Source organism: Nicotiana attenuata, chromosome 3 (genome assembly GCF_001879085.1).
Source record: "Nicotiana attenuata strain UT chromosome 3, NIATTr2, whole genome shotgun sequence".
Lineage (NCBI taxonomy): Eukaryota > Viridiplantae > Streptophyta > Magnoliopsida > Solanales > Solanaceae > Nicotiana > Nicotiana attenuata.
This window is the reverse complement of record NC_031991.1, coordinates 68411238-68435987: the sequence shown is the minus strand read 5'-3', so window position 1 is coordinate 68435987 and position 24750 is coordinate 68411238. Positions and strand designations below refer to the sequence as shown.

Here is a 24750-nt window from a genome sequence, read left to right as displayed (position 1 = left end):
TTCATCTTGATAAGTTGGTTTACATCACAGTTGGTTTAGCAAAATAATTTAATAAGTGCCTCTACTTAATAGCTAAACAATTGCTTATGAGAACAAAGTTATCTATATCAGTTTGATATACGTTATATACGAAAGTATATTATTTTCTCCCCTCACAAGTGGTTCAGGGTCAGGAACCAAATAATTCCATCTTATTATTATTATTATTGATGTGCGGTGTATATCTTGATTAACACCAAACGCACAAAGATGATGAAGCAAGTTAGTTTTTCTAACATGATGGGGAGAGATGATAACATTTGAGAAAAAGTTACGCGGAATGAATTATCATTTTTACATCTAGATCCTCGAATAAAATAATATGAACTTGAAGTTCATAAAAAGATAATTCATTTGCAATATATTGCAAAGCATGCCAGACGCATTTGCTGACCCAAAGAAAGTAACTATATTCTCATTGCAAATGCTCTTATTAAGTCCTAGAAGGACAAAGTCTATAGTACGCTTAAAGCATATAGACAAATCGGTTTCAAATAAACTTCTTGATAAAGAAGATGACAAAATGATCATAATAAGGAGGCAAGTGATCTAGAAGATCACATGACATAACACATCATAAAATCTCATGAGAGATTCAGGTACCTGAATATATGAATGAAGAGATCTCCGAGTTATGTCTTTATGAAAAATAAGGAGGTTGAAACCGATATAAAATGTTCGTCGACGATATCTATGATAGCACTAAGTATAGATGAGGATCTTAAGTCTGTCGAATATAGACACAAAAAATATTGGCCAAATAGAAGAGAGACAATTCAAGTAGAATTTGGTTTCATATGAAAGACATGTTGTTTTGGACCTACAATCCAAACACTTGAAGGTATAAAGTCAATGGTATGTGCAATCAGTTTTCGATATCATATATGTCTAGCATGACATGAAAACTTGATATGCATCTAAAGTTTACTATATGGCTTTGACTTAATTTATATGACAATCCATGAAGGATTTAAGCTGCTTGAAGCATATACAATTCTTGATCTTGAAGTACCACTTCCTTAGTGCAATTTGTGCACAAATATATCTTGCTATAACTATAGGCATGATAATATGATAGCAAGAGTTTTCACCTCTATGTGAAGATATTGAACTAACGATTACAACAAGATCATATGAAGACAATACATCTATCAGAGATGATGATTTCAAGGTGAAACAAATTTGTTGAAGTTAATATGGCTGATATTGTTTATCAAATATCTATCAACGATCTTTTGAAGATGGTGCACAAGATTGGAATGCAAATGCTTAAGGATGTGAATTGATGCTCTCATCAGGGGGAGTTAATACGCGTTGTACTCTTTTTCCCTTACAAGGTTTTGTCCCACTGGGTTTTCCTTGCAAGGTTTTTAACGAGGCAACCAAAGGCGTATTGTTAGATATGTGTACTCTTTTTCCTTTTCTAGAATTTTTTTCCCACTGGGTTTTATTTTAGTTAAGGTTTTAACGAGGCACATTATCTGTTGAATAGACATTCAAGGGGGAGTGTTATAAATACAATTATATTTATGGTGAATGTCTTCTAGGGTTCGTTGCTTGGTGGCTAAGCCACCATCTCCCTATAAATAGAGGGCTCTATTCTATTGTAATTCATCCCAAAATTCAATAAGAATTCTCTCCCTACTTTTCTCTGCAATATTCTTCCTCTTCTTTTTATTGTTCATAACATTAAAAGCAATGTCGTTTGCCTTTTTTATCCTTTAACATTAAAATATATCTCACACTAGACAAAATAATCATTTAATTATTTTTCCATTATTTAAAAATAATTATTTTTCTAATATTTCGGAATTTGAAATCAACTATAAATTTTATGTATTATTTTTTTCCTTATTTGATCTATGTAATTTAACAGATTTGTAAAAGAAATCTTAATATCAATTTTAACCGATTAAATCTCTAGATATTTAAGGTAAAAGTTTCGAGTACTCCAGTACTTTAGTTAAGGGCTCTTTATACAGAGGAAAAAAAAGATCGAAGTTTAGGTATAAGTTGATATGGTAGTTAATTGTATGGGCATCAATTAATGCTATACATCTATTGATTAAACACAACGTCGTAAATATTTTAGGTCAAAATTTCCTTAACTTTTCAACTCCTTTTAGGTCTAGGAGTTTTTTTTTTATATTTTAAAGTTGCTGAGTTAGTTGCATGATTGCGTTCAGTCTTTTTTTGAGGGTTTCCCCCTCTGTTCATATTCCAATTCGCCTTCACGTGTAGGTACTTCATCGTTCCTCAAATCTTTTACTTTTAAAGTATATCTAATGTGTTTTGATTTTATTTTTGTCTTTTTGCATTTTATTTTAGATTTGTCGTTGATAATTTATTGTGTCTTGAAAACAAACTAATTATGTTCTTTAATGTCCAAACAGATACGTGTAGTAATTATTTGTTCATGACTACAAAAAAGGTGGAAATATATTGGGTAACAATGTAGTTGTGCTATGAAAAATAGGTATTCAGAGGAGCTAGATGATTATTTTCTATTAGACTTGAATGCCAAACTGATGTCCCTAAGGCTCGATTTTTAGCCAGCGTGTATATAGAAGAAGAAAAATTCTTGACAATAAAAAATAAAATTATACTAAAGATTGTTGAAAGAGAAATTGGCGAGATACTAAAGGACAAAGAGGCTAGATTATCACTGCAAAAAATTATTTACCAGTGTTTTAGCAGCTTTTTAAACTTATATCTGGTATTTGTACCCCTATGATTATATTCTTCTTTGTTGTATTTAGAATGATTTGCAACAGAATTTGTTAGTAACAACATGTCATGTTTATTTTTTTATGTTACATCTCGTTTTTCAATAGTGAAAACAACTTGGGGTAAGTGTTCGTTGTCATAACACTTCATTTTTGCCGATTTATTTTCCTTTCTCACTCTTAATATTTTCCCATAATAGATAATAGTTTGAGGTGCTAGATATTTAAAAAAAAATCTTTCCTAATTACTCCTGGCATTTTGTCGATGAATGGTTTTAATTTTTTTGGTTTTTTATATTAAGATTTCAGACCTTTTGTTGATAGTCTTCTTTGAGACATCCGAACACAACAACTTCTTAAGACATTGTGTGTTAAGCGAGCAAAACTCTTTTTTAATTTGGGGTAATTAAAATTATTTGGCAAAATTTTTAAGTGTTTTTAGATTGAAAGAAACATCTTTCACTGAATAATATGGAAGCATTTTATTTATTTTTTAAAAAAATAACAAAAACTTCTTAAATTTTTTTTTTAAAACAAACACGTTAGTTCGAGCTACACATATAAAGGTTATACACATTTTCATGTTTTGAACATGAGAGGATTTGTTATAACTTTTTTGTCCAAAATTTTGATATTAAAATTTCAGACCTTCGGGTGTAAAGTTAGGTTGTGGCAGTCCAAAATTTCAGATCCTATAGGTCTGAAGAAGAAAAAAGATTCAGTTCCCTATGAAATTATAGGTAGCTATCAAAACTATATATGTTTTATATGGGTACGGTTACCTTATATCATTTTTAAAGAAAATTAAACAAATAAGACATGCGATGGACTCTAACATTTATTGACTCTTGACGGAGTGCTAATAACATTTCCATGTTATATTTCATTTTTTTCATATTAGCTTTTAGTCATTATATTAAATTAAGGTTAAATATTTTACGAAAACAAAAGGTACAAGTTAATTACTTTGTTTTAACTCTTTTATATCATAGTAAATGATATTTAACAAGTTCTGATAGCATAGCACTTAATATTGAATTCACATTTTACTAATTAGTCTTGCATTTTTTAGCCTTCAATATTTATATATACTTCATAAACATGCTTTAATAATACTTATGTAATTTTTAAAAATATATACTACAAGACGTAATATACACGTGCAACGCACGTACCCTAAAATTAATATTGTATTAAAAGCCAAATTGGTGCAAATGCAAACTTTATGCAATAAGGATAAAACAAATTAAGATAATACTAAGTGAATTGTTATTAATATTCTTTTCGTACTCACTTTAACAAATGATAACTCCTTATATTTTTCTATATATTAAGTTACTTATTGTTAATATTAATTTAGTGTAGTCATTTTAAAATTCTTTGTATGTCCTTTACTAATTGACTCTATACACATATTTTAAAACCCAATTTACATGTTCTTTCTGTACATATATTGTACTGATTGACGTTAGGTACACGTACAACGCACGTACACTAAGACTAGTATCATCTATTCATCAAAATGTTGAGGAGAGATACTCTAGTTTTGATTAAGCGCCTGAAGAAGCATTGGAGCCCATCTTCAAGAACCTCAATGGTTGGCTCCATCTCTTTCAGCTGATTCTGCAATTCTTCGTATTGGCCAGTCTTATTTTGACTGAGAAGTGAGCACAAATCTGCATCAACATTGGCAAATTCATTGGCTTTTAATTCCTCATTTTTCGAGGGCATAATCTTGGACAACAATGACCAACTACTTGATTGAGATCCGGTTCCATTGACATACAACAACAAGGACTTAAATAGGCCTAAGGTGACTGACTGGACCTCCTGCAATTCTCCAACAACAGCCAATGGTTCAGGCTTGTTTAATGCGCAAGGGTTTTCCTTTATCATACTCTTCAAACTTTTAAGGATCTTTTTGGACTTCCTTCTAGAGGTTAGATAGCCAGAAATTTCATCCATATTCCGTCTCCTATGAAGAGCTGAAAGAATATTTTGCTTTTCATTCGATAAGAGATCTTTAGTGGTGGCACAAACGTCTAATACCTTGATGTACCCCTCTAATAATTCATCGCCGTGTAGTGAAATGGCTTGTTGATTATGTGGTAGTTGAAGCAAATCTTCGGTGTAATCAAATAAGTTTTCAAGATCACCTAGTTTGCAGGTGAACGAAGAAAGACAAGAAGAGTGATCTGCAAATTTAAATGTGGAATCAAGATTCCAATTCCCTCTGAGAAGACTATCACCAAAGATCCGTATATTTTTCCAAATTGTTTGATGAAAAAGGGAACATATGAGATCAATTTAAACAGAAGGGCTTTCACTTGCCTGATGATGAAAACGTGGAAATTCACCACTAATGGTTGGGATCTTTCCCTACTTAACCAAAAATCATGAATTCAAACCTTGAGAAGGTAGAATGGCAGGGAGCGCTTTACCCCCTAACCAGTGTGAGTTGGAATTAGTGGGACCAATGATCCTCGGATTAAAAAACTCTAGCTTGTTTTGCTACTGCTGTATGATGTAATTGTACATCCTGTAATTTTATTTCTTCCATTTCTTTGGAGGATCCTAATAACAAGTCTTATTAGAGTTAGAAATGTGGCAACACCTGCAGAATGTTATGTTTGAGGCTTCAGAAACTTTTCTCACATTTTGGTTGGTTGTTAGGAGGAGGGCCCAAAAAGATGTTGGATTGTTCAATTCAAAAGAAAAATTGATTTGCGCACTTTACTAATCGGTGACGTTATTTGTGAAAAGGATAAAGTGTGTCTCAATGAATTTATGACAGAATCGGCAGATGAGATGAATCATGACTCAATGACCAAACTCAACAAATTTGAACATGACAAAATGTTATATTATTACTTGTCCTATTTTGTAAGTTGATTGGAAGGCATATATTCTCTGTGCATTTTTTTCCGTTAGCCTTTCTAATCCCTTAATCATGATGTACCCCTTTATCTTTTATTTTTTTATAAATGTGGTACCAAATTTCAGAAAACAATACTCCGATGGGCCAAAGAAGTTGTTTCCGATAGATCGGCTCAGGAAGAACAACGGATCTTATCATATTCAGAAATAGGAACAATATTTTATTAACCTGGTATAAGGATGTATTCAACACACCCCACCTCAAAATCCAGAAAAACTTTGCGTTATGGACAATCAAAACGACTTATGGTTAACAGGTTCTGAGTTAGCTTAAGTTGAAATATTACCAAGGCAGAATAAGGGAGCTGTCCAAACTAGCCATACAATTTATCAGTGGATATAATGCATCATCTAGCATCAAAAATTGAATCTGGTTCATCTATCCGGCCCTATACATACCTAATTCAAGATATAGATTATTATCAGAATTTAAAGAACATAGCCCCTGTACAACAATCTGAATACAACTAACTTATGAATATTATGCCTCTAATCTCAGGCAATGTCTGGTGCCAGGCAACCAGCAGTCCAAATGACTTGCATAGCCGAACAACCTCTTCTCATGTTCCGCTGGTGTAGTCTTCTTGATCCAACTGAAATATGTCCAAAGTACGGTAAGCTTCAGAATGAACTTCTCAACCTCCCTCTTAAGGCAGACTGAACAAACTATATCCCAAACTCTTGAGTTTAACATTTCCGGACAAATGTCTCATATTCTTTTCATTGAGGCAGACGGCCTCTGCTTGCAGTTTAGATGCCACCTCTACGCCTTCTGGGTTGAGTCTGTCGCACAGGGTTTGCCTATGCAATTTACATTCTTTATGTGATTTACAGGCTATTACACAGGGGGTTAACCCAGTGCGCACAAAGTGCTCACCCAAAGGGCAGAGGCTGTGATAGAGATTGTAGCGGTTACGGATTTTCCCTCTTACCAAAAAAAATAAATAAAATATACCCATCGCAATATTCACGTGACAGACACGTGAGCCGATAAAAACTCCAAAAAGAGAAGTGTTGTCACCAGGTCAGTAATAGTTGTATTCGTAGTTAGAGAAAAGGAAATACATTAAGCTAGCGTTTGGACATAGATTTAGTTGAAACTTGAAAAAATAATTTTTGAAATAGTTTTGAAAAATAATTTTTGGAAGTGGAAATTATGTTTGGACATGCATTTTATTTGAATTTTTTTTAAAGTTTTGAGAGTGCGTGGGAGAACAAGTTTCACCCAAAATCTACCCTAAACTAGACTTTGGGAACTTAAAAAATAATTTCAGAAATTTTTCAAAAATAGATCATTAATTTATAAACAAACAATGTTTTCAAAAAAGATTTGAAAAAACGTTGCCAAAATGTATGGCCAAAAATGAAGTCGGAAAATGAATCATAATGGTCGTGTGAAATGTTGACTACTGCTCAAGCAAAAGACGATTCTGAAAATGAATTTTGATGAGTTTTTTAATAAAGTAATAAAGACCCACTATTAAATTGTTGGGTTTGCTTGTCAAAAGTAAGATGAAAGGAAGTTGAAAATTTGTAAGCAAAGTCAAACAAAGGTTTTGAAAATGCGTATATAGGCCCATGGTAATGGCAATGAACAGATGAGCTGATATATATATTGTTGGGAAGAGGAAAAAATAAATAAAAGAATTACAATATTATTTAATCAGCGTTAAAAGAAAAAAAAATATCACGCTTGGCCATGACACAAATTAATTAGGGCCTGTTTGGCCATAAAAGAAAAGGATTCATTTTATTCAAAAAAATTTCACTTTTTTTCGAAATCGATGTTTGGCCATGAAACTTTTGATTTTCACTTGAAGATGGATTTCAGAATTTTTTGAAAATTTAAAACTCCAAAATATTAAAATTTTCACTTCAGATCACTCACAAAAATTCAAAAATAGCCCAAAATTATATTTATATCGAAATACAACTCTAATTTTCAAATACCATTTTCACTTGAATGTTTTTTTCCTTTTTTCCCGAAATTTTGCAATTCTTACGTCCAAATGCCCACTATGGATTAACATTATATGTTATCACGGTTAGTTTTAACTATATAGTGATGTAAATAAGTTTATGGTTAAAGCTTGGGAAATTTTGAGGAAGCAGAGTTCACAACATTCTCCAAGTAATCTTATGCTACATGTGGATAAAAATAATAATGGGTGCAACTGCAATATAATGCATTGAATTATCAGTTCATAATATCACATAGATCACAAAGCACACGGGTGGCACATAAAAGTAGAAGGTAAGTTCGAAATACACTCGACTATGCTTAAAATCAGTAGTTGATCTATTCCTTTCGTTATAATTTATGCGTCTTACTTTCTTGTTTAGTTTGTTTAAAAAAGAAGAAAAATTACATAAGTTTTTTTTTTGGTAACAAATGTGAATATTACCATAACAACCAAAAACAATTTTTACATCCTCCGAGCCTCCAGTGTCTGAACGAATTCAGACTCTAGATCTCCAAGCATATCAACACATCTATTTACATAGTCTCTGAATCAACACTGTACTTTCCTATCTCTTTTTCCCCTATACACTATCTTCCGTCTGTCTACAATCTCTTTCCTAATTTGTTCATTTACAAGGTCTATGCTAACACTTACTCTCCTGAATATTTTTCAGTTCCTTGCTTGCCAGGTGTAATACAGCATGACACCCCATACAGCAGCAATTATTTCCTTCTGGGCTTGGCTCCATCTTCTCCTTTGGATCCATTTGATCACCTTACTAGCTTCATTGTTGTGAATTTTGAAAATACATAAGTTTTCCCTTTAACTTGTCCAAAAAATTTAATTACACAGTTTAACTTTGTAAATGTCCAGTTACCCCGTTATTCTTATTTTTAGTGGAAATAATACCTTCCTACTAAACTCAGGGGGGAAGAGCACACGCTCCAAGTCAGCTTCCTCGTAAGAAAAACTTTAAATTTCTTTGCTTTTCACAAACATTTTCCATTCCACCTTCTCTCTCACCTCCCTCCCCCCTCCCACTCCCCCTACTTTTCATTCACAACCGGCCAGCATCAACCAAAAGCAAAACAGTGAACCATTTACACACCTTTCTGGTTCGTTCTTTTAGCAATTGTGACTTATAAGTCGCTTTTAGCTATAAGTCGCATGTAGAATTGCGATTTACCAGTCACATGTAGTTACCACAAGAACTTTGAGATTAATGAGTCGTATTGCGATTTATAAGTTGCATTAATAATTGCAATTAATAAGTCTCATTTAGAAATTGCGATTTATAAGTTGCATTTAACAATTGACTAAGGGGGTAAGAGAACGCCATTTAACAATTGAATAAAGGATTAAGAGAACGCCCAATAAAGTTTGAGTATGTAACAAAGTTTTTTGGACAAGTTTGGAGAGTAACTTATGTATTTTTCCTAAAAAATAATATTCTTTTATATATTTAGTAACTCTATAACTCCAACTTTTGAGATGATATATTTAAGACCATAATATTTAAGGGTATTTTGGTACATTATACCCATGTTTAGCTTAAGACCCCAAGATTTAAAGTCTTCCTTATTTTCTTAAACTCCATACTTAGTCAAATTAAGACAATTAAAAAGGTAAATGCATAAGTACCCCGTTGAACTTGAGTGAGAATTTTCAACTACACACATAATCTTTGAGGGGGTCATACTACCCCCTTAAACTTTTTTGAAGTGAAATTATTAGCACCTTCAGTGCTGACGTGGCACAAATAATCAGATGAGAATGGGGGTGTTGATTTGCACGCGCTTTTAAATATATTTTATTACTAAAACTTTTTTTCTCTACTTTCTTTTTCACTTTCTTCTTTGACATGCGTTAGTTTCTTTATTGACTTTCAATTTTCACCGGGAGATCTTACAACACAAAGAGAAATTTAAGCTCCGATCAAGACCCTCCTTCCTTTTCTTTTCTTTTCACTTTCTGTTCAAGTTCTAACCCACATCTTTACAGCTTTCCCATTAGTATTAGAAATCATGGCTATTCAACTTGAAAAAGAAAATTATTGGGTACGACAATGCCGATGGAGGAGAGATTTGAAGAGAATTTTGATTAAGCAGATTATGGTGTAGAGATCATGGATGGTTGGCACAGGAATTTTAGATGGTTTACCAGGTGATTTTGATTTACAGAAGACTCAAACATTGAAAGAAGAAGACAAGATGAAGCACAGAGCAAAAATGAAGATTGACTTTGGTCAGACTTTGAACACTTTGAAGTGTCTGAAAGATTCAAGATATATAATCAAGCATCATCACCGTTTCTATTAATTGATTGATTCAATAGTGGCCATTGATATTTTATAATAGATTACACAGTTGTCAAGCATTTTATTTTGCACCTTCTAGATAGATCTTTCATACGTGTAGTGTAATTAGATAAAAGGGAATATTATTGTTGTATAGTAGGGAATGGTAAGAAAATAGACAAGTGTACAAATAGGATTTCATTATTTTCTTTATTCTCTTGTATTTATACCTGTACAAACAATCATTGGAATACACAGAAAATCCACACCAACATATTCTTATCACTAGATTTCTTTTAACGTCTAACAAGGTGGGCATGGGTGGTGGTAGATCTGAGGAGAATTTTCGGAGTGAGTGGTTAGCTTAAACTTGCCGGAGTTCTCTAAATATGGACTCCATTTTTTCCGGCATCGAGAATTTTCTCGAGAACCCATTGCATCTTAGGTAGATGATTTGCTTTTGTTACATAAAAATTGAAAAAAAGAAAGATATGTTACATAAAGCACTGAGAGTTGCATTTGTTAAATGGAGGAGGTGATGAATGGGAGGAAACATGACATTGATCGACCGTAATTGTTAATAGAAGACAAATGATGTAAATCACAGAATGCTGCTTTGTCTCTTCTTCTGTCTTAATCCGGCGAGGAGTTCTGGTCGGAGAAGGATATATGTTGCTCCGGCTTCTCTTTAAAGGGGAAGGTGCTTAAGATGATGTGATAGTTTAGCATAATTAATTGTAAGGTTTCCAATTAAAAAATGCCATGTGTATAAATTAATCTATTTAATTTATTTTAGCCATTCACACGCCTCCAAGAGAGCGAGCACACATTCTCTGCCACGTCAGCACTAAAAGTGGTAATAATTTCACTTAAAAAAAGATTGAGGGGTTACTAAGACCCCCAAAGATTAAGTGTGTAGTTGGAAATCCGACTCAAGTTCAAGAGGAGTATTTATGCATTTTCCTAAGTTAAAACAAAGGAAGTCAATTTTAGCGGTGGAACAATTGTATATCAAAAAAAGTTTCGAAAATCATATATATAAAATAAGTTGAATATCCACTTAATTTATGACGCGTATGTATCTAAATCCAAATATTAATATGTCCAACTCACTAATGAAAATTGAACCCCGAAAATTAGGGAGAAATTAAAAAATAGCTGATTTACAAGTGGTAATTGAAAAATAGTCACATTTTAAAAGTAGTCGAAATTTAGCCACTTTTCATGTAAAGATAAATCTGAACGAAAATACTATTCAAAATCCGAAAAATATTCTAGCATAATATACTGGAATTCCAGTATATTATACCGGAATTCCAGTATAAATATACTGGACTTCCAGCATAATATACTGGAGTTTCAGTATAATATACTGGTCCAGCATAATATGCTGGGAGTTCATACATAGCTGCTCCGATCTCCAATATATTATGCTGAAACTTTCCACGTGTTGGAGTTCATACACACGTGCACCAATTTCCAGTATATTATGCTGGAACTTTCCGTGTTGCAGCAAAATACGGCTATTTTTCAATGACTTTGCAAATGCTGGCTATTTTTCAATTATCAATCCGAAAACTGACTATCCCGTGCTATTTTTACGGAAAATTAGTAGTTTATATGGGCTTTAACCGGGTCGGCTCTAGCTGGGCAAGGCCCAAATCATGTGTCCGACCCAGGGGAGCTCTAAATTGCAATCAGAGAGGATAATTTTAAAGAGAATATGTGGATGTGTCATATGCCACACCCACAAAGGCTTATCTCTGTCTCTGTGGGTGCACCAACGTACTTAACTGCCAACTTGAAACGAAGCACACACTTAAGGCGTAGAAGACTCCATGTCCAACCTCAACTTTCCTTATTCCTTAAAAACTAGCAGCCATGGCAGGGACTTTCTACTTGAATTTCCCACTTCAGGATTCCAGTCAAAACCTTATCTTCCCTTTTCAAGAGGTAATCTTTCTTCTAATTAACGTATTAATCAGCATCTAGATATAGCGTGTGAAAATATGCTACTGAGAATGGTGAACTATTTCGATTTTTCTTTTTAAATGGTGGTATTTGGGCCAGCTTGCCCGCGCCTGATTGTTGCCACTGGGTACCTGTAACTCTGTCTGCCGAAGCTTAGGCATTGGAACTTGGAATAATCACTAGTTTGTTTTTGTCTGTGCTTGTATTTTATTAGAGCTCTAGTCTCCAAGGTTTGCACCTGCTTCATTAACCGTCGAGTCACACCTAGTGGTGGCAAAATGGTTAAAAGAAAACAGTTAACCACCCATATTATCTACCAAAAAAATAGGTTGGATAATGAACTTTTTAAAAACGGGTCAAATATGGATAAGAACCATATTATCAATTTAGAAACTGGATAACCAATAGATAATTAATGGGTTTAACTTTTACATTTGTAAAACCTCAAATTGGGAGTTCCTCAAGTTTGGGAGACTAGGAATTCTCCCGAAAGTGATCATATTCATGAAGCCCTAGATAACATCCACCGGTTAACCCATTTGTTATCCAAATATGGGTCGGCTCGGATAATTTATCCGTTTTTTTCGTTACCCGTTTTTCGACCCATCCCATATCCGACTCGACCCACCCGTTTGCCACCCCTAGTCACATCCTTGAGTGCCGAGCTCTTTTCGGTTTTGTTTGTCACCTTCCGTTGACATTAGCTTGAATAGTAAGCTGGGGCAAATGTATCATTATCTCTATGGGTTCAATGGAACCAGTGGCGAAGCCAGGATATTTAATAAGGGTGTTCAAATTTTGAACACCTTTTGCTAGTGGGCTATGTAAGGGTGTTCAAAGTCTATTTTTAATCAATAAAAAGTAATATTTTACCTTATACGTAATATAATTTTTCGGCGAAGGGTCGTCAGTTGACCACCCTTAGGCCAACGTAGCTTCGTCCCTGAATGGAACCCATAACTTTTGACATGGAGCATAAATTTATGTGTAAAATCAACTAAAATCACCACAAATAATATATATGAACCCATAGTTATAAAAATAAATAATAGGTTCAATGCTAATAACTTTAAAGGTTGAACTCATAAAGTTTAAATTTTGAATCCACCTCTGATAGTAAGACACATGCACTTTGTTCCATCAAGTTATCTCCCAATGAATAGTATGTTTCCAAATTAGGAACATAAATTTTGTATTCTAATCAATTAGGCTTAATGTGCCAGTTCTTTTGAGTATTATATTTGGAAATACCTCTTGATACCTTATTGACACTGTTTTGGACAAAGCTAGTACATCAGGATTTTGGTATCTAAGTTTCTAAAATCAAAACAATCAGGTGAACTTTTAAAACTGCAGATTTGGTCTTAGTTTGATTGGTTTAGGCGGTTTGAAAATTCTTGATCCGTCCAATGTAACTCATGAATTTATCTTTTTGAAATTGAACAGTCTTGTTTTCCAGTCTTTTCCTTGAAAACATTTTGGTTGTGTGTGCCAGGATTTTGAATTTGAGACCCATATATGTAGGTTGCTCAAATTGCTTGGAAATTGATTTAAACTCATAGAAATTTTATCCGCTATGTAACTCAACTTAAAATGTTTCGGAAAGAATTTTTTGAAAGAATTCATAGAATTTTTTTGAAAGAATTTCCCAAACAGATTCAGCCAACCACAAATTTTGGAAAATATGAAACATTTTTGTTTTTTCTAACTATTTAACCACCAAGCTGACAATTGAATGCAGGTTATCGGTATTCTTCAGGTTTGATTGTTAGGACTCAAACCTTAGTTTATGCAAGTAGTTTATCCCATGGACGTGCTCGTATAAAGGGACCAAGAGTAGTACAGTTTGTCGCAAAAGGTATATCCATTTTTTGTTTATAATAGGACCTTCTTTCTCTTGTCAGCTTTCATTTTGGGAAGTATATAAATTTTATAGGACCTCATTTTCACCTTCAGCGCAACCTGTGGCTGAGGAACTTGTAGAGCAAAAATCAAAGGATCCCCAAACAAGCGGTGACTCTATACGTCAGCGCTTCCTTGACTTTTATGCTGCCCGAGGTCACAAGGTTCTTCCAAGTGCTTCTCTTGTCCCGGATGATCCGACAGTTCTACTGACAATTGCAGGAATGCTTCAGTTCAAGCCTATATTCCTTGGAAAGGTTCTACATGGGATTCCCCAACTTTAAAGTCTTCGTTTACTTCTAGTAACATCTGATTGGTGAAAAGTCATTGGTTTGAAAATTAAATGTACTTTATCAGCATTGAAAAAATCTAATTCTCCATATGTTGGACAAAACTTTCTAGGACATCGAGCAAATATGTCTATGACAGACGTATGCTTGTGTTTAGAGTTCTTTTTTACCATTGCTTGATCATCGAAATTGCAAATCGCAAGCATTCTAGTTCTTTTTGTTTATGTTTTTTTTTTTCTGGAAGCATTCTAGTTCTTTTTCCCTATGTTGCTCGGACTTTCCGAAATTGTCGATGGGTGCGTGCTGGATCCTCCAAAACTAGTGCATTTTTGGAGTAGTATGCAGTTTTGGAGAGTCCGCGCAACATAGCTTTTTCCACTCACAAATCTTCAAAAAAATGACAGCCGTCCAGCCAAAGTTTCAAGCCTTCTTCTACAAGAAGTATTGCAATTTTTCTTTTTTTTTTTTGGCAAAAGTTGTCAAATAGCTATTTAAGTCAGAAGGCACTTTTGAAAGCTAAAAGACATAAATCTAATAATAAAATGCATGGAATCACTTGCTGAGCATGACATGGGCTGGATCTTAACAGTAAATTGACATCCATATCTTGATTATTCTTGTTTATATTTGCAAGTGTCTTGTTTCGCTTGAAATGCTTTAAACAGAAGAAACCTTCTATTCCATCTATTTCAAATTGAGTCCCCGTATTTGATTTTATGAGGTCAGACTGAACTTTTTGTTGGTATTAATTATATTATCTTTTTGTCTTTTGAAAAGCAAATGAGAGGAATAATATTCTACATGAAAATACGAATTTTCAAGAAAAATCTATATGAAAATATAGCATTTTGTACCTCTATTATTACCTGGGAAACATAAAAAATAGGTTTCTTACAAACTAAAAGATCCGCCAAAATTATGTGATTCTCTTTCCTTGTTTTACTGTTGGTGCTGATATCAAGCTGATGGAATTGTGTGAATACCTCTATTCGACATAAAGAAATTCTGGTTTACTTTATTCAGGTACCGAGGGAAGTGCCTAGCGCAGCTACTTCTCAGAAATGCATCCGGACAAATGATATTGAGAATGTGGGTCGAACATCCCGACATCAGACATTCTTTGAGATGCTTGGAAATTTTAGTTTTGGAGATTATTTTAAAAAAGAAGCTATTAAGTGGGCATGGGAGCTCTCCACCTCAGAGTAAGATAAGTTGTGTTTATGCAGTCTCATTATCAACTACTTTGTATGCTATTTGATAGAAGTATGATGTTACATGTTCCCAAGGAGGAAACTATTGTGGCAGCATAATTTCTGCTTATATAGACCCCTTCTCAAAAATGAGAAGATTAGAATGCCTTAAATGGAGACAAAAGCATCTAAAAAAGTTATTATATAATGGTTTCAGGCATATAATTAAGGACACAAATGAACTTGGCTATTTGTTAACAATTTTGTTGGTTCAAATAGAAACCCTTTAACAACCAGTTGAAAAGTGTCATTATCCTATGGTTAATACTATTTTAAGAGACAAATTTTCAATCATATTTTTCAATCTTCTTGCTGGTGCATCTGATAAAATACCAAACATTTGCATCCATATATGCAAACATATGCATAGTTTTTCCAACTTTTGTTCTTTGCATTGAAAGGAACTGACTGTCAAATAGTCTTTGCTTGCAGATATGGACTCCCAGCTGATAAATTATGGATTAGTGTTTACCAAGATGATGATGAAACTTTTGCACTATGGCATGATGAGGTACATCACTTAAAGATTTGTCTGATGCATTATATCTTTAGTGTAGTGGTAACATCAATCCTCATGCAATTAACTAGATTTGCATGGTAAAGATCGGGTAAATAAATGATGGAGGACGACCTTTCATTTAGACTGAACAGAGGTGTACTGTGGTCATTCAAAGATGCCTAAAGAACTTCATTGCTTTCGAGTGAAGAGAAGTGTATCAGACAACCAATACTGTATTTAGGGTCCTGAAATATGCATGATGTGTTCATATTGTGAACTACCAATGTATCCTCAAGCTTAGATGAATTTCAAGGCTGAACACCATGCTTTCTCCATGATGGCTTAGGTTCCATGAGGATAACTCAATTAATGACTTAGAAGAGCACATTTTCTTTAACTAGTTTTAGGGTACGCGCGTTGCGCGTGAACCTATATTATTAAGTATAATTTTTTAAATTATACTAATATACTAAACAATATTTTTTGAGTTATTAAATATAAACTAAAAGATAGTAAGTTTTTGAAAATAATGTATGTCAATTTTATCTAGCTCAATGAAAGAAGAAATTATGTCCTACTGAAGTCATCAAATGCCTTTTTTTAAATAGAGATATTCTTGATGTATGTTATTTCTTTCTTTCTTTTTTTTTTTTTTTTCTCTCTTCTTCTTGGTCATGATTAATATATTAGTTCTTTGTCTCTAGAACCAGTGTTAGTGACTTGTTTAATTACCTTATTACAATTTTTGCAGCCTTCGACTTATTATAGTTTTGCTTGGTAATATAAATAAATACCATAAGCTATTTCTAGTTTCCTAGTTTTTCTTTATGTATGCTTTGAGTTCTCCTGAAACCATTCAACTTAAAAAAATCCATTTTTTCTATTGATATTTTTAGCTTTCTGTTCCCTTTCCAACATGATTATTAAAGCATTATCACAAATATGTGATTACTATCTTTTTCCAACAATGGCTATTGTTACTAAAGCTAATGGAAAAATACCATTTGTAGAAATATTGGCCTATTTGTTAAAGATAATACTCATAAAATCAATTAATTATAAGAGCTAATACTGAAACGGCATATGTTTAAATTATATTTTGATTCATTAACAAAAAAAAGGTAAAAAGAATTATTACAAAAACAAATAAGAAAGATAAGCATAACATTATATGCCATGGGAAAGGTAAGTGTGATAGAGAAAAACACGAGGGTATCTATAAAATTATCCCTACAATTAATAACCAAGTTTTTAAATAAATATTCATGGATTGAAAACTTAAGAACGATTTGTTTGGTGTGAAAGTAAATATAGAGGCCAAATTAACCTCGTAAATTAAAATTCAATGACAAGAACCGCGAATTATGGTGGAGTTTCCTTGAGAAAGAAATTTTCCTTCTACATACTTCTTGTACAAATATATAGATTATTTATATAAAATAAAATTTTAATTAATTTTAGTGTCCTAAATATTAGGACTTTTTACTTAATTTAAATAAAGAAGGATTTAATGATAAAGATTTCAGTTGATTATGAATTCCTAAATATTAGAAAACTAATTTGAATTACAATTTTGTCCAATGTGAATTTTATTTTTAAAGGGTAAAAAAGACGAACGACATTTCGCTAAGGGCCTTCGTGCTTTTAGTATAGTATAGATAATTTAGAAGAACACGTTTATTGTTCAACTACCTTCTTAACCCAAAGAAACCTCTTCTCTGTTGGATTCCTGTGTGCTGCCAAATATGTGAAGTCTATTGCAACCAAGTTTTAACAATAACTGCATTTATTTCGACATTTGATCTTGAATGGAATATCTTTGATGCTATCTTGGTCTTCTATCCTCTAACTTTCAGTTATTTACAGGTAGTACTCTACTATGGGAACCCACGCAGAGGTGCTAACACAGTTATCCTTGTTTCATGCTGCAGATAGGTGTTCCTAAAGAGCGAATAATAAGACTTGGAGAAGATGACAACTTTTGGACAAGTGGAGCTACTGGTCCGTGCGGTCCATGCTCTGAACTTTATTACGATTTCCATCCCGAGAGGGGCACTTACAATGTTGTAAGTATTAGACATTTAACATGCCCTTTTCCCTTTTCATTTTCAGTTTATCACGTGGTCATTGCTCAGGTGAGGTGGTCTCATAGTTTCATACATTTTTCTGTTTTGCTTTTTATTTGCTCCTCTTCGTTTTATCTAACCCTGTGGTCTAACTATCAGGATCTTGGAGATGATACAAGATTTATAGAGTTCTACAACCTTGTTTTTATGCAATACAATAAGAAGGATGATGGTTCACTTGAGCCTTTAAAGCAAAAGAATATAGATACTGGACTTGGTTTAGAGCGTATGGCCAGGATTCTGCAGAAGGTAATTGTGAGACAACAACATTTCTGAGTCAGTATAGGAACAAATTAGGTATCGGATCTCTCTTTTTCTTTGCCTCTGGATTTGGTGGCAAAAAAAAACCTCCCATAATTTAGGATTTATGATACTTGTGATTCATACATTGTGATTGTTCAACATTGTTTACTTAGAGATTCTCTTCATTTTTCACAGGTCCCCAACAATTACGAAACCGACTTAATATTTCCCATCATAGAGAAGGCTGCAGAATTGGCAAATGTCTCATATGCTCTTGCGGATGATTCTACAAAAACAAAGCTTAAGGTACGTTACAACTGAAAGATTGTAAGTAATATTTATACTGGTCGTTTTGTTTGTGAACTAGTTTACCTTCTAATGTGTTGAAAGCCTTCTAATTCTGATCAATCCAGATAATTGGAGATCATATGCGTGCAGTTGTTTATCTGATATCTGATGGTGTCAACCCATCAAATATTGGGAGGGGGTATGTGGTACGTCGCCTCATTAGAAGGGTTGTTCGAACAGGCAGGTTACTTGGTGTAAAGGGAGATGGGATGGGTGATCTTCAAGGAGCATTTTTGCCGATACTTGCTAAAAAGGTGATTGAACTAAGCACCAATATAGATGCTGATGTGAAGACCAGAGCATCCCGCATACTTGAGGAATTGAAAAGGGAGGAGCTTCGTTTTGTCTTGACTCTAGAAAGGGGAGAAAAACTTCTTGACCAGATGCTAGCAGATGCATTATTAAATGCTCAGGGAACTGAGACTGCACCCTGTCTGTCGGGGAAGGATGCATTCGTATTGTATGACACCTATGGATTTCCAGTGGAGATAACAAACGAAGTTGCTGAAGAACGTGGAATTGGTATAGATATGAATAGCTTTGACATAGAAATGGAGAAGCAAAGACAGCTATCTCAGGCTGCACATGATACTGTTAAACTAGGAATTGAAAATGGTGCAAACCTTGCTGAAGATATTCCTGATACTGAGTTTCTTGGCTACAATACTCTCCGTTCCAAGGCAGTGGTTGAGGGTTTGTTGGTAAATGGTAGTCCTGTAGCACAAGTCTCCAAAGGAAGTGAAGTGGAAATTTTGCTGAACAGGACTCCATTTTATGCTGAGTCAGGAGGCCAAATTGGGGATAACGGTTTTCTATATATGATGGAGGCTGAAAATGAACAGCAAGCCATTGTAGAGATAAAAGACGTTCAAAAATCCATGGGTAATATATTCGTCCACAAAGGGACAATTACAGAAGGTATGATAGAGGTCGGCCGAGAAGTAGAAGCTGCTGTTGATGCAAACTTGAGGCAACGGGCTAAGGTATTATGTTGTAAATTCTAGAAAATGAATGGATATGCATCATTTTCAGGAAAGAAAAAAATGATTGATGTAAGATTCTGTAGTAGCTGTGCTTCCTGAATCATCTGTTTAGCCTTCCCATTGCATTTCAATATTTGCTGATTGAACCATTTGTCTCCAGAAATTTATTGGTCTAATCGAATTTATCAACTTCAATTTTGTGCTTCGTTTCAGGTTCACCATACAGCTACTCATTTACTTCAATCGGCACTCAAAAGAGTAATTGGTCAGGAAACATCTCAAGCAGGATCATTGGTTGCCTTTGATCGTCTGAGATTTGACTTCAACTTCCATCGGCCTCTTCAAGACAAGGAACTTGTTGAAATTGAAGGTTTGATCAACCAATGGATTGGCGATGCTGTGATTCTGGAAACAAAAGTCTTGTCTCTGACTGATGCAAAAAGAGATGGGGCAATTGCAATGTTTGGAGAAAAATATGGAGAACAGGTGCTAATGCTTACCAATTTTATGTTAAGAATGTGATGATTATAGAGCAGGGGAGATTTTTCTGGCTGCTACCTTATTATTACTTTATGCTATTAAAGCTCATTCGGAGTGACTACCAGCCTTTCTCTTTTTTGAGTATTTGAAACATAGAGATTAAACTGTACATCTGTCCATTTTGAGGATTAAGTCTGACAATGAGATTTTACCATGTATTAAATTTCAAATTGTTTGATTTGGGTCTTCCCTAATGAAAACCTATATAGGTACGTGTAGTCGAGGTTCCTGGCGTATCAATGGAATTATGTGGTGGCACCCATGTAAGCAATACTGCTGAGATACGTGGATTCAAAATCATATCTGAACAGGGCATTGCATCAGGAGTTAGACGAATTGAAGCTGTAGCTGGAGATGCTTTCATTGAGTATGTCCTTACGAGAGATAACTACATGAAGCAGCTATGCTCCACTCTCAAAGTAAGGTTTCATGGACACCTTTTCAGTGGAAACTTTCTTCGACATTTTTGTTGTTCAACATGTTATTGGACAATATTAGGAAAAAATTGTGTGGGCAGATTATTTTCTTGATAATCTTTTTGTAACTTCTGTATTTTGTGAAAATATTATTATATTTTGTTTCTGAAACAGTATTTTAAGTTGATTTTTGAAACCAAACACTTTTTTCCATCGAGGTGGTTTCGATTTTTGAAAAGAGGTTTTGAAAATTTGCTAAACCAATAGGCAATTTAAAAAATTTCCTGAACAGGTCACTGATTGTACATCTAAATGCTCTAACAGCAGCATAAACCCTCTTTTATTTTTGATTAATTCTATGGTATTGAAGTGAAATCATACTTTTTGAAGGTAAAAGCTGAAGAAGTAACTGGCAGGGTAGAAGGACTTTTGGAAGAACTACGGTTGACAAGAAATGAAGTTTCAGCTGCTCGGGCAAAAGCAGCAATCTATAAGGCGTCAACACTTTCTAGCAGAGCATCTACCGTTGGAACTTCAAAAAATACTAGGTAACCAAATGCTGTTGTATTCATTGGCCTTGTAAAGAAAATCTCAGTATATTTATTCCAATTAAATTACCTTTTATATTGGCTTCTTTTATTCCTTTGTATATCTTGAAAGTGGTAGTCTGTAGAGTAATATCTCAAACAAAGGATGCATAACAAAGTCTGCAATTCTAATCCAGTGAATCAGCACATATATGCACATGGAACTAATTTTTCCCAGTCAGTAATATGGTCCTACTCCTTGCATTGCAAAAGAAGTAGATGAAGTGTGCACTGCTGCTTAATGTTTTTGTTTATGTGCTTAAATGTCGTGAATAAGTAACAACACTTTGATACTTCTAACTTGTTACAATTAATGTTTTCTAGGCTCCTAGTTGAGTCCATGGATGATGTCGATGCTGATTCACTCAAGAGTGCGGCAGAATATCTGGTGGATTTGTTGAAAGATCCGGCAGCTGTGGTTCTAGGATCATGCCCAGGAGATGGAAAAGTTAGCCTTGTCGTTGCTTTAACCCCTGGAGTTGTTGATCTTGGAATTAAAGCCGGTGACATTATAAAGCCTCTAGCTAAATCGTGTGGTGGTGGAGGGGGTGGTCGACCTAATTTTGCTCAGGCAGGTGGGAGGAAACCAGAGAACTTGTTAGGTGCCCTTGAAGAAGCTCGAGAACAGCTTAAAAATCTGCTTGAAAAATGATGTCTGATGGTAGCAGCATGAGTTTTCAGTTGCTGAAGCAGAACTGGAAGTCGTTATGTATCGATCTTTGGAGTGAGTACCTCTCGCCACATACAAAAGAATATGGATGCAAGTGCATCTGCTTCCATCACAACATTACACAGGCATCTAGTTCAAGACTCTCTATCTTTCCTTTCTTTCATTTGTTCTTGGTCTTTTTTTTTTAAAATTTCTGTGGATAGAGTATTAGCTGCTCTAGGTAGGAAAGAAGAGGAGGGTGGGAGTGTTGTAAATGCGATCTTATACAGCATCAAGTGAAACATCATGTTACCTTGTTACAAATGAATTTAGGAAACATGATGCAACTTTCATTTATACTAATGAATTGAATTCGTCTATACCTTGGAAGTCCATTGCTACTCAAATCTGCGCAAGTGTAAAACTATCAGCAATAGTTACGTAACTCAGCATATGCTTTAGGGGTTCAATTGAACCTAGTATTTTTGACATGAAATATATATAAATTCATAATTTCAAAAGTAGAGTTAGCTCAATCAAGTTTAAATCTTGGACTTGCCTCTGATGTGTTGTGATACTAAGCATCAAAATGATTCAGAATCCTGAAGAGCTTGAGTTCCATATTCCTCCAATTTAACACAATATCTCAAAAAATCAGATTTGATTCTTTTGCCGATCCATCATGATTTCCTAGAGAATATATTAGTGTTTCATATTCGTGATTAATTTATACAACTATGTGGTGGTGGGCTGGTGGGCACTAGCCGTTGAAGCTCGACAGCAAAGAGAACCTTCTGTGCCAGTTTGTGTAGTTCATTAAAGAGGCATATCTGCAACTAGTAATTGTTTTTCCTGAGAACCAGCTAAACTGAATCTTGGATGCTGGAACAAATCCTAGTAATATAGTATTATTTATTTCCAGAGCCATGTGACAATATTAGATTGAATATGTTTTAACTATAAATGTATTTGACTTCGAGTCCGAAACTTTTTTGATGATTTTTTGGACAAAAATCACATTTTTAATGTTAAAAAAAAAGTTACACAAATAGGCACTTCGCAGTACTATACTGCGAATTGACTTAACGGAAATTTAGCCGTTAAGCTAATTCGCATTAGAGTACTGCGAATTAATAATTTTTTTTTTTTTTTTGCAATTCGTAGTTCTATACTGCGAATTGCTTAAAATGGGCCCAGCTTTATTTTCAAAAGGCAATTCGCAGAATTATACTGCGAATTACTAATTCGCTGTATAATATTGCAAATTGCCTTTTGAAAATATAACCCTTCTTCTTCCTTGGACCGACAGAAACGATGCCCCACCCCATTAAAATAGTCCTCTGCTCCAAATCTGGTCCCACACCCCCCGTGAATTTAAAAAAAAAAAAAAAATTTCGGCCCCACCCGTCATCTAAAGAGCAAGGAGTGTAGGTCCCAGGCACAAGACAAGCTTTGGATTCCTTCTTTCGAGTGTAAAAATTCCATTTCAATCAAATTCAAAAAATTTAAATCGAGGTATTTCGATTTTATTTATGTTGAAACTCGTATAGTACATGCATATTTGTATTGTTTAATGTGTTTCCATGTTAATTTGTGTTATGTTTGTGTTTAAATTTGTATCTTATTTATACTCGACTTGATTTATTAGTTTTGGTAAAAAAAAATTGTTAAAAGTTGATAAATTATTTGTATTTTAAATGTTATGTTTTTATTTGGTTAAATAAAAAATTAATATTATTTTTTTTGTTTGTTGTTCATATTTTTTTTTATGTTAGTTGTTTTTATATGTAATTGTGACCTTTTAGCGTAGTAAAATAAATAGCCTTTTAGCGTAGTAAAATAAATAGCCTTTTAGTGTAGTAAAATATAGAGCCTTTTAGTGTTGTAAAATATAGAGCCTTTTAGTGTAGTAAAATATATAGCCTTTTAGCGTAGTAGAGCCTTTTAGATTACACTTTACAAAATTACTTATTTAATTTATAACAATAAACTTACAAAAGCAACAAATTAATATATGTTGTAAATTTAACTCCAATATCGAGCCTGGAACCCATACATAATTATTCAGTCCAATTCAATATTATTTAATTTAATTCCTTAAGCTAACAAAATTCTAAAAATGTTAAAATTGATACGCATAATAATTAAGGATAACTCGGTGCTACCGGGCCTAAATCAAGCCTGGAACCCATACATAATTATTCAGTCCAATACTAATAATAACTTAATATTATTTAATTTATTAAGCTAACAAAATTGTAAAAATATTGAAATTGACACACATAATAATTAAGGATTACTCGGTGCTACCGGGCCTCAAAAATCAAGCGTGGAACTCATACATAATTATTCAGTCCAATACTAACATAATTAATTATTTAATGTATTAAGCTAACAAAATTGTAAAAATATTAAAATTGACACACATAATAATTAAGGATAACTCGGGGCTACCGGGCCTAAAAAATCGAGCCTGTAACCCATACATAATTATTCTGTCCAATATTAAACATAATAAATTATTCAATTTATTAAGTTAACAAAATTGAAAAAATGTTGAAAATGACACGCATAATAATTAAGCATACCGGGCCTCAAAATATCGAGCCTCGAACCCATAGACAATTACTCAGTCCAATATTAAAAATAATTATTTAATTTATTAAACTAACACATACAATTAATTTTGTTTAAATTATAGTAGACGACATGGCTTTTCCGCCGCCTGCGCATCCTGGACCTGCCGAGGATCAGCTGTTAGTGTTGCAGGGCGACCATAGGTCCTCCTACGTATGGGAGGGACAACTATCGGAGCAGGCTCTCCGCCCCAGGAGACCTGATGATTTGTGGGAGTTCATGGCGGAGCATCCTTTCCATGCCCGCGTAGTCGCGCGCTTACAGGCTACGGGCTTCTATACTATTTTTGAGCTTGGACGGATGCAGCTCGATTGGTCTCTTATCACAGCGTTGGTAGAGCGGTGGCG

General features: G+C 34.0%; 2 protein-coding genes across 2 annotated transcripts; one reads left to right on the top strand and one right to left on the bottom strand.

The window, feature by feature from the left end:
- LOC109224469 lies at window positions 4272-8432 on the bottom strand. The gene is made up of 2 exons (XM_019389047.1): window positions 8321-8432; window positions 4272-4960 (listed from the first exon to the last, which is right to left on the bottom strand). Exons 1-2 carry the CDS (start codon window positions 8430-8432, stop codon window positions 4272-4274), a joined length of 801 nt encoding a protein of 266 aa, XP_019244592.1.
- Window positions 11700-22148, top strand: LOC109224022 (alanine--tRNA ligase, chloroplastic/mitochondrial). The gene is made up of 13 exons (XM_019388558.1): window positions 11700-11915; window positions 13675-13791; window positions 13890-14092; window positions 15149-15327; window positions 15808-15886; window positions 17806-17940; window positions 18100-18249; window positions 18439-18549; window positions 18657-19574; window positions 19788-20060; window positions 20324-20533; window positions 20921-21078; window positions 21442-22148. Exons 1-13 carry the CDS (start codon window positions 11801-11803, stop codon window positions 21767-21769), a joined length of 2976 nt encoding a protein of 991 aa, XP_019244103.1. The 5' UTR covers window positions 11700-11800; the 3' UTR covers window positions 21770-22148.